This window comes from Seriola dumerili, unplaced genomic scaffold (genome assembly GCF_002260705.1).
Source record: "Seriola dumerili isolate Sdu_G_001 unplaced genomic scaffold, Sdu_1.0 BDQW01000432.1, whole genome shotgun sequence".
Classification (NCBI taxonomy): Eukaryota; Metazoa; Chordata; class Actinopteri; order Carangiformes; family Carangidae; genus Seriola; species Seriola dumerili.
The window spans coordinates 261,660-273,064 of record NW_019174687.1 but is presented as its reverse complement, the minus strand read 5'-3'; the positions used below and the strand labels follow the sequence as shown (position 1 = coordinate 273,064).

Here is an 11,405-nt window from a genome sequence, read left to right as displayed (position 1 = left end):
CATAATCGATTTATTCGGGAAAAGATCTTTGGCGACATCGTCAAGACCGGAATAAATGTTTCAACATATTAATGAAGTTTGGATCAGAGCGCGTCTACAGAGAGCTGGACACGGTACCGCCGTTCAGCCTTGCAGCCATCTTTCCTAGTGGCCACTCGCGGTATTGCAGTGAAAAAAACCCTGTGGCTTCGCTTGCTTGTGTTCACGGTTCTCGGAGAGTGTTTAAAAAGGACATCCGATTTTAAATTTGTGAATCAATCGGTTCATCTTTAGCAGACATGTCGGGCTGCAGGCTGATGAGAGCCATCAGTGTGAGTGAGTTCGGAGGTCCGTCAGTCCTCAGACTCTGCTCAAATGTGACTGTTCCACAGCTTGGACGCAGACAGGTGAGACAAAGTTGCTAGTGTGTTTCGAAACTGTTCACAGGTGTAAGTTGACCAACTGCAATGTGCACTCATTGTGAGGACATGATTGGACATATGAACACATCAAGTCACAGTGGTGTTTTTGAAGTGATAGCACATTAAACACCAAAATCTGTCACTTGTGTTTACGCGTGCAAACAGGCCTAATTTTACTGCTGTGCATGTTTTTGGCTGAACTGGTGAGTGTCTGTCCAACGGTCACATTCCACAGGCAGCACCAGATCAGCCATGTATATGTGTCTGTGTGGCCAGATTAACTTCACATTAACTTCTCGAGTGGACTCGAAGCATAAATATGTTGTTGGTCCCCTATTGACCATACATGGAACATTTCATAACTTTTCAGCTACCCAGAGACCAACCAGTACTCTGGAAATGAAGCAGTAATCAGTTAGTCGATTGGCAGAAAATTAATTTGCATAAATTAGAATTGTTTATTAATTGTTTAAGCCATTTTATTTAGGGAAAAATCCCAAACATTCACTGGTACCGGCTTTTCAAAAGTGAAGTGTACTTTAGTCCTCTCATTTCAATCCGTACAAAGGACGTTACTTTGAGTTTCATTCAAGTTGTAGAGACTTATCCTGACACTAACCTCAGTCACTGCAGTTGTCCCTCAAAAAGCCTTTTGAAGTTGTCAAGACCAGCCAAAATAACGTCACACTGATGGTTTCAAAACCAAATTCGTCCCCATAACCATAGCAAGACATATATATACACATGTACATGCCCTAACAGAAGTTGATCTGCAATAAAGCTATACCACTAAATCCCCATATAGACATTAGCTTCTAAGATCAAACTTTTATAACCTACCTTACCTCTTACCTTTTTGAGACTCTAATTTTGTGTCTGTGCTTCTGTGTTTGACAGTATAAAGTGCATAAGGTTTTGTACAACAGAGCCAATACTTCCCTCTAACCATGTTGAGACTTTTATTTTGAAGGTTAATCCCATTCTTCGAGATGGTGTTTTTTGTGTTTCTGTCAATATACTGTGTATATATGTGTGTGTGTGTGTGTGTGTGTGTGTGTGTGTGTGTGTGTTTGTAGCAGTAGAGCTGCCCAACAGAACCTCCAGTAAGTTCTTTTTACCTGGTTGAGACTCTTATTTTGAAGGTGAATATCAAAAAATGTTTGATTGTGCGTGTGTGTATTTTCGAGCACAACGCGTTTAAGTTTAAATGTACAGCAGGTAGTTAACCCTCCTGTTATGTTCCAGGTCAAATTGACCCATTTTAAAATTAAAAAATCTAAAAAAAATAGTTAAAAGTATTTTTTGGGTATGAAACTTCTTCTGCTTGGCTTAATAAGTGTAATCAACATGTAAAATTAAAATGGTTCATTTCGAATATTTGCAACCCCCCCTGCATGTTTATATTACATAGATACTGTTCGGGTTAATTTGACCCGGCAGTCAAAGTGGAAGCTAAAAGGGGTCAAAAGTGTCAAATACTATTTGATTCTTTGCAACTGTGAGACATATTTCACCCCAATCACACACACACACACACACACACACACACACACACACACACCCTCTCCCTATTCTCTTGACCTCATCTGTAAAGTGCGAGAATGCAGGTGTTGTTATGACTTTTGACGGGAACCTTTTCTATTCCTGTGGGCAAACCCCACCCACATTGAGTGGACACTCAGCAGGGGAGGTGCAAAACATATAAAGATTCTCTGCAAGGGTGTCCTACCAACATTACACGCTCTGGAACTCATCTTTGATCATGACAGTGAAATAGAGGTGGATGTGTCTGGAGATGAAGACCGTCTTGAGGTCAATTCTGAGTCTGATGATTCTGATTATGAACCAAATGAGGAAACTGCTATTCATATTCCTCCAAACAAGACATTCACATCAAAAAATGGTGAAATACAGTGGTCTTAATCCCCAAATATACTTCAGGCAAAACTGTCTGCAGAAAGTATAATAAAGACAGTGCCAGGGCCCACTAGGATGGCAGTGACTCGTGTGACAGACATCAAATCAGCTTTTGAGCTTGTCATGCCCAACTCAATACAGAAAATCATTATCGAAATGGCTAATCTAGAAGGAAGGTGTGTTTTATGGGAGAAGTGGAAGGAGCAGGATAAAATGCATTTACATGCATATCTGGGGGTCCTCATCCTGGCTGGGGTCTATAAGTCAAAGGATGAATTAACAGCCAGTCTGTGGGATGCAGAGACAGGCAGGGCTATATTTCTTGCCACAATGTCTCCGGAGACAGTGTAGGACAAGTGGGTAGCGAACTTCCACTATTCTATAACCCAGGCCCTAATGTCACACTGGATGAACAGAAGAGGTGTCTCGTGTTAATTTATCAACATCACTCCATAAAAAAAATTCAAAATGTAAAATAAAATTTAAAAAAAATTAATGTCATGTAAAAGTCTTGTATTTTATATGTAGGTCTTTCCAAAGTACATTAAAAAAAGTTTTAACATGCATTTTTTAATGAAAAATTTGAGAATTATCCTCATTGAACCATGATCTGAGAGGTAAAGAACACCATTACACTAAATATTGATTGAAATGGTTAGTAATGCAGTTAATAATGAGATATAAACAATGTTTATTGGGATTTTTTGGTTTCTGACACTTTTGGATAATTAAACATGCCCCGGGTCAAATTGACCCAGGAACATCATTGCTGTTCCTTAGAAACGAACATAACAGGAGGGTTAAACTGTGATAAAAGCACAAAAGAAAACAGCAACATTAACTGTGTTCAGACAGAGCAACAATATGCTCTACCAATAACAGAAACTCAAATGGGACACCAAACTGATGTCAGCAGGTCAACATGTGAACAGCGTCACTACTATTAGTGAAAAGACATCAGTAGAAATAAATCGCTGTGTAAAAATTTTCTCAGATAAAAGAACAAAGTAAATCAGTTAAAATGTTTCTGAGTAAAAGTGTTACTGCGTTACTTTTAAAAAGAGGGATAAAGAGAGAGGGATAAAACATTATAGGGTGATAATAATAATAATAATAATAACAATAATAATAATAATAATAATTGATAAAACTATAAAATGAAAGAACATCTTTAGGTTACCTGATATATCAGTTACCAGGTGAGAACAGCAAGGAAATCAACCAATTAATTGGTTAAAGAGTCTAGTTAGACAACAAGAATCAGCCTTGTCCATTTCTCCCCAGATACTGCATTAATAGTGTGTGTGTGTGTGTGTGTGTGTGTGTGTGTGTGGGGGGGGGGGGGGGGGGAGTGAGTGTGTGTGTGTGACTAATGCAGTTACATCAACACCACACCGAGTAAGCGAGACAGAGGGGGAGAGAGAGAGAAGCTAGTGCTAATTGCTAAGCTATAGTAACTAGAAGTACGGTGGCGCTGAAGGGCAAACGACACCAACAAAAAGGAAAACACAACGACATTAACAAAAACGCAACAACAAAAAGGAAAACACAACGACATTAAAAAACACAACAACAAAAAGGAAAACACAACGACATTAACAGAAACACAACAACAAAAAGGAAAACACGACATTAACAAAAACACAACGACATTAACAAAAACACAACGACATTAACTACTAACGGAAAGGGTAGTACCTGCTATGACAAGGATCATTGGTGATTGGACGAAAGCACGTCCATTTGTTTAACAGGTATTTTTAAGGCAGCTTTACGCCATACCAGGTAGTTTACGGCTCGGGCGGACTTCATTTAGAAGAGTGACAAAGATGTATTGCCCTTATTGTGGCAAAAAGGTCCCTGAAGACTTCGAACGACCTAACTTTTGCTGTGGTTGTGGCAAGGGGCTTCATGAGGTGCTTGTCGTTGAACCCACCAACGGACTGCCTTCAGGTAAGTTAACAAATGTAATGTTAATTGTTGCTAATTGAGCAGTGAATGGGTTTCTCAGACCTGCTAGTCCGCAGGCTACATGGTTCCGAAAAAAATGAAGAAAAATGTTGAAAACGATATACTCTGGCCCTTTATTGGTGTATAGCCGGCAATATAGAGTATTGTAGAGTACAACGACGTTTCTAGGGGGAAGGTAGGACATTTCTCTCTGTTTGATAACTGTAGAAGTAGTAAAGTAAGGTTAGGCTTGCTATTAAAAAAAAAAAAAAAAACGAGACAAAAGAGAGCCAAGCAACAGGGAGCTTGGAGCGAAGGTAGTGGGAATGGCATTACATGTTGTTTTTAGATGTGTTAAAATGGTATAATGTCATTACATTTGTACTGAAAATGTACTGTACTGCTACGCTGGCAGCCAAATTCGCCATGTTGCGCTCCAGTTGTACTTGGAGTTTGGGAATTTCAAGTAACGTTATGTCTACTCGGTCCTTACTCTGCCAGCTAACATTAGTTAGTAAGCCTGGATGTCCGAAACCTGTGTGAACTTTGTTTTGTAACCAGGTAAACACAAGCCAGGAGTTTGTGTTTGAAAACAGCCCATGTCTCCCACCAGTCCTGAAAACAATTATAGGGGAAATCCCTGTGTAGTCTAGCCATGCATTTTGTTTATACCACTATTGTTGTATTTATGCACCTGTAATAAGAACGCATTTTTCGTTTGCTTCCCTGTAGTATCACAGAATCCTCCATCAAATCCAACCCCATTGATAAAAACCTTCCAGGAATACAGGAAGAAAAAGGCAGAGGAAAGGCAAAAATTTTGCTTTGGTAAAATGGAGACAAAGAAAAAGGAAAAGAGGAATGTTCAGGTAAGCGTAAGGTGACAACAGGTAACCCTCTAAACATGAGCCTCATAGGGCCAATTTAATGACAACTGATATATTTGTATAAATATATAATTGTTTAAAATATATAAATATATAACATATACACTAATAGGCTTTTGTGTTGTAGTCTATTAACTCTCAAAACAGCATTGAATTTCTTGTTTTACCTTTTTTTTTTCAACTGATTTCTGATCATGAATATCAAATGTTGTGTAGGCTACTGTGGAAGAATAATTATTTTTTAGGAGCAATTTTATGGCCAAGATCAATCATAAGTTTTTTTGTTTTCCAAAAGTACCTCCCAACTCGCTGTTTACTAGATTAAGTAAAGATCTATTTAGCGCCTAAATGTAACATTTGCCAGCCTTGTTACAGCGAAACAATCACTTTTGAATTAAGCATTGCTCTTTAATCCAGATGTAGAATCACCTTATGTTTCTATTGCAGATAAATCTGGGCTTGATGACTGCTCAGAAATGTGGTCTAAAGCCACTACGTGGGAAAACACTTTCCTTGACAACAGACTCTGACAGCACTGCTCAAAGTCTTCTTCATCAGGCTGTGAAAAAAATGAGGGACTTCAACAGAGATTTGGATGAAGGACCCTTCGTCCTTCTTTATCCGGATGGATCTGAAGTCATCAATACCCCTGGGACACAAAGACCTTTTATTCTAAAAGAATACAAGGCAGAACTAGGAAAAACATATCAACGAATCACAATTTTCATCTGCTCTAAGAAGGACTTTGAAGAAGGTAAGTGGTTTTTTTTTTCATCTGTAACTCCTGTGCCCAGTTGTTTTACCTCTAAGAGAGACTATAGCTAGTTAATGAAGTTAAAAAACAAAGTGTCTAAGAAACTGCTGAGTGTAAAGCAATTTTTACTTGTTGTGCAGGTATTGGTTTGGCGTTGCTCAAGCAGAGATCTGACCTTGAGCCAAAACCAGCTGCTTCTGGCACAGTGTGTCAAGGCGACTTTCCATTCGGCACTTTCTCTTGGATTTAGCTACTTTTTAAATCGTTATCATTAAATGAAAGTGGAGTGTTGGTGGCCACCTTGTGGTTAGGGATCTGGGGTTCCAAATGGAACACTGGAAAGCTATGAGTTTGATCAAGTGGCAACCACCATTCTGCCCCTGAGCAAGGCAGTTAGCCGTTATCGCTACCTGTACATAAGAGTGTCTGTCAAAGGATGTATTATTGTAAATAATGACTACAGTTAAAGGGATAGTTCGGGTTGTTTGACATGAAGTTGTATGACATCCTGTGCTGTGCTGCCGCCTGTTGACATGTTGACAGCGGTGCACCTTTCCATCACCTCTTTCACGGTGTTTACATGCGGATGGTGACCGCTGTGATGCGAGAGAGCTAACGTGAGAACTAGAGAGCGCAGTGATATGAAGGGAGGGAAAATAGTGCCAGGTTATTGCGAGGTCTGACTTTTTTATGGACAACGATTTTGTAATGCTAACGTATTACTCTTTTGAACGCATATTGTTTTTTGAAGCAAAACGCTTTATCTTTTTGACCCCAGCAAACTAGCCGGAGCTACTTTCTTCAACACCAAAACCGGGCCAGAACTCTGCTCACAGGATGCAATGGGGGAAAAGTCACCGCTGATGCACGACACTGATGGTGAGGATGTCATACAACTTCATGTCAAAACACCCAAACTATCCCTTTAAGACTTCAATGCCAGTGTGAATTGTTTTGTGTTTTACAGTTAGAGAAGTGGCAGACATTTTTGACTCTGACTCTGAGATTTTCATAAAAAGACCCACAGACGTTGATCTAGCTGACACACTGGTGAGTGCAACACGTTTATTTATTTAAAATGAAAATATTTGAAAGATATTCAGTAGTGGTTGGGGGTTTCAATGGTCGATGCTGATATTTAGAGAGCTGAGCAGCTGATTACCCATATATATGAAATTACACCATTGGTCAGCAGAATTCTGCTACTTCCTGTATCCATTTGGAATTAAAAGACCCATGTTTCGATCATATGCTAGGTTTTGATCTGGTCTTATTGTTTATTGCCCTAATGACAGCATTATCTCAAAACATATAATGTGTTATTGTTTTTTTGTTTTACTACAGCCATTCGAACCTCAGCATGAAAGCAGCCCCATACCAAAAGTTCCAGAAACAGGGTAACTGCATTTTTTGCTCTTACTAGATGCATGTTTTTAGTTTTTGAGAAGTCCGCAATATATTGTGATATATTGTGATTGTGATTGCAACCTTCTGTTGTGCTACTTTTCACATCAAAGCAGATCCACCTGCACATCTAGCCCTCTCCCAAACAAGCTAATCACTTTTCAACAGTCATGTCATTGTCATATCAATGCCATTCATGGGAAACATTCATGCACTAACTTTTTCATTTCTGTTTGTTTTCAAGCAGCTCTTCAGGGGCACCAGATTAGGGTGTAATGGAAGAGGTAGTTAGGCTGATTTTATTGTTTATTATCAATGTAAAACCTTCTTATAATTATACATTTTAGTACTATTAATACATTAGTTACAGACTACTGATTACTGTAGACATTGCTATTAGACTATTAGGTTAAATCAAATCAAAAAACTATTAATATTAGACATTACTGTAATGTAATGTACAATTACAGCACAGCTTTCACACAGTATGTAATATATTCTTTTTTTCCATATTTATGCTGACATGTTAATCTCAAATCAGGTGTTTATTTCGGACACTGATGACCCATTGGAGTGCAACTCTGGAGGACGAAAGAAGACTACATCAAGGTAGTGAAGTAGCCATTGGGTCTTTTGTCATATTATTACTCTAGGCAGATACCCTACATTAATGATCATTGTTTAGTGTTGCAGATGCAGCCCTTGCCACTGCAACTACTGTGAAGACAATGGAAAACACATTGTACAGGTAGTGTTTCTTTTTCGGGTTTCAACACACTTTCAAACACTCACTGTCATGTATCTAACCATAAATTGTTAATAGATAAGAGATTCATATATTTGTTATTTGCAGCAAGTACACAGAGCTGTATGCTCCCATTGTAATTGAGGATGACGAGGATGACAGTCAAGATTGTGATGTTGCACCCATAAGCACTGACCCTGCAAAAACAGCCAAGTAAGTATTATTGGCTGCAATTTTGTGAACTTGAAATTTTGTGTCTTTTTAGAGGTAATCTTTGAACCTTTTTTAATACCATTGTAAAGTCAAAACAGAAGATCCTTAAAAGGACCACATCAGTGCTTTTGGACATGGCAAGCTATATACCATGTTTAATGAAAAACCTACACCAGTAAAGATAATAAAAATAATAATAATTTGGAGAATGGACATTTTAGTGAAGTAGGAGACGTCTTGTGTAAAGGAGTTCAGCAAGAAGTTCAGACTAATGTTTAACTTGGTAATTTATCTTTTTTGTGGACAAACCAGTTCAAATGCAAAATAGTACTCTATAGTGTTAAACATAATAGAATGCATTTTTCCACTCTTTTCTGTACATTGTAAAAATTAATTTTATAAAACACGAAAACATATTCCATAGTATCTTGGAGAAGTGATGAAGTATTTTATATACTTTTTTATTCTATTCTGTTCTGTATCTATTGTTATAGGGACACAGGTATATCTGCAGCCATGATCATTGCGGAATTAGCAGATGCCATTGACCACAAAACTGTCAGCAGATTCAATATCACATGCTCAAATGTTTGGGAAGGAGCATTCAGAGGGTTCAGACGCTCAAGCTTCTCCAAAAAATCGTATTTGCTTGTGAAGTTCAGTGATGATGCAGGCTCCTTTGAGGAAGGAATAGACACTGGAGGTCCAAAACGAGAATTTCTGACACTTTTAATGAGCCAGTTGCAGTCTCGACCCATTTTTCGAGGACCCCCGGAGAGTCGGTACTTGGTGTACAATGCTACAGGTTTGTTGTCAGCCCCAGACCTTGAATAGTTTGATGTAAGACAGTAAACAATGCGGGAATCAAATTTTCAAGTGCTTTACTTTCTGATTCCTACAGATACTGAATTTATACTTGTTGTAATGTGATGTACTGTAGCTCCCTGACTCAATGAAGGTTGTGCATCCCCCAGCAATTGGAGAGGATGAGTATATCTTGGCAGGGAAGATGATAGCTGTGTCCGTAGTTCATGGAGGACCAGGCCCACATTTTCTCTCTAGGGACCTGGTGAACCATATTGTTGGTCAACCTGGTTTCTGTGCAAATGTGAAGGATGTGACAGATGATGAGATAGGGAGAGCTCTTAATGAGGTATGACATAGAGACTACACTGGTCATTGTCATAAATGTATTGTTTATTGAAATGCTTATAAGCAGTTTACAGTAGAGGCCCTCATGCAAATGTATGTGCAGAAACACTATAATACTGCATTACTAAAAACATTGAAACCACATTCCTCTATGTAACTACATTTGAAAGGTTTCTGTTTATTTTGTCTTGGCCTTAAAATATAATTTATCTGAATTGGCTGTTTATATATATTTTTTCCACGCTGTGTTGGTCTGTCTCTCTCGCTCTCGCTCTCTCCCTCTCCGTGTCTCTGTCTCTGTCTCCCATTCAGATTGAGCTGGCAGATTCTTTGGCGTCTCTGCAAGACGTATTACTGAAGCACAGCTCCTTGCTTCAAACTGCTAGATGCTTCAGGCATGTCAGCTCTGTGGAAGACAGACACACAGTTGTGGCAGAATACCTTAAATGGTACATCACTGACAGAAATTACAGTGCAATTGAAAGGTAAGGCTGGATGTTTTTTGTGTTGAATGGGGAAGTTAATCATCAAAATCCAATAGGGCCCCTGCCTTATTAAAGCTGCAGTCTGTAACCATTTTTGTGTTATATTTGCTAAAATTTTCATTATGATCTGACAGTAGAATAAGATACAGATAAGCTGTGAAATAATTCACTGTCTCTGGGTCCTCCCAGTGGTTGTAAAATGATTTGCTAGAATCCATTCGCTCCCGAGTGAAACAACCAATCAGAGCCCTGGAGGAGTGTCATTGACGCTGTACACATGCTGCTGGCAGCCCCCCTCCCCTGCACAGCGCATGCTTTCACACGGCAGCGCTCCTTCCCCGTATAGCACATGCTCTCACTGGTCAAACAGGCTTCCTCTCTTACTGTGGGGACAAGCCTTCACATGGATGCAGCGTGCATGGCCGGTTATTCTGTGGTAGGGGCTTAGAAGGCAAGACTGCAGCGCAGCAGGGAGGAAGAAGGAGGGACCTGGAGGCTGTACTCGTTCAAATTCTCTGGCTAAGTCCACTTTTTTCTCAAAACTACAGACTGCAGCTTTAATGCTGCTGCTGCTACTTCAAATAAATAATAAGGATAATGTCATATATCATTTTCATTTCAGCAGCCATGTTAACAGATTAGAGCAGCTACACTGCCTGCGTGAGACGTGTCTCTGGTGTGCCTATGTTAATGAAAATTAAGACAATATTCAGAAAATCTGTGAAGCAGTATGCAACGTGTTTCAGGGCTAAAACAAACACTGTATATGGCCTGAAATAATATGCCAACAGTAATTACCTTGTATGTTGTAACAAAAAAATGTACGATGAGTTTTACTGCCTCCAACCATTCACTAATCTGTATCCATTAATAGATTCAAACAAGGACTAGCCAGCTTACACTTTCTTGATGCCCTTTGCCAACATCCCAGTGTACTGGCTCCAGTGCTGTGTCACATGGACAAGAGGCTGACTGCTACAGAACTTGAACAACTCTTTAGGCCACAGCTCAGTCTAGCAGGGAGCAACAGGAGAACAACAGAAAACTTGGCACTCAGTTTCTGGGGAGACTATATTATGGACTATGAAGGTTTGTGAGAAAAATACTGTTCTGATAAGATAATAAAATCTGATTTTACATGAATTGAAATGTATGTAATGACTGCTCTTTTCACAGAACAAGGACCTGTGTCACTGGTGGAGGTGTTCATGTTTTCCACAGGCTTGAAGTCAATCCCACCTGCAGGAATGACACAGGAGTCTATGTATCCCTTAGCGAATACATGTGCCAACACAATCACACTTCCACTCTTGCAAACATACAGTCTTTTCAAAGCAAATATGGACTTCGGTATTCTAAACTCACCAGGTTTTGGAAGTCTCTGAAAAGTGTGGAAGACAGAATAAGTTATAAGGGCAAGAAAGTTCTAAGTTCAGCCTGGCTTGGTCTTTTGTGTCAAACTAAAGTTTTGAGAACTTTGAGAAGGAGTAAAGACAG

General features: G+C 39.2%; 1 protein-coding gene across 1 annotated transcript in view; it reads left to right on the top strand.

The window, feature by feature from the left end:
* The first annotated feature begins 33 nt into the window (after window positions 1-33).
* The window catches only part of cryz (crystallin zeta), a 44,472-nt gene continuing 33,100 nt past the window's right edge, over window positions 34-11,405 (top strand). The window contains exon 1 of the mRNA XM_022761899.1: window positions 34-386. Within this exon, the coding sequence (XP_022617620.1) occupies window positions 279-386 (108 nt within the window). The 5' untranslated portion in view covers window positions 34-278. The remainder of the gene's footprint in view (window positions 387-11,405) is intronic.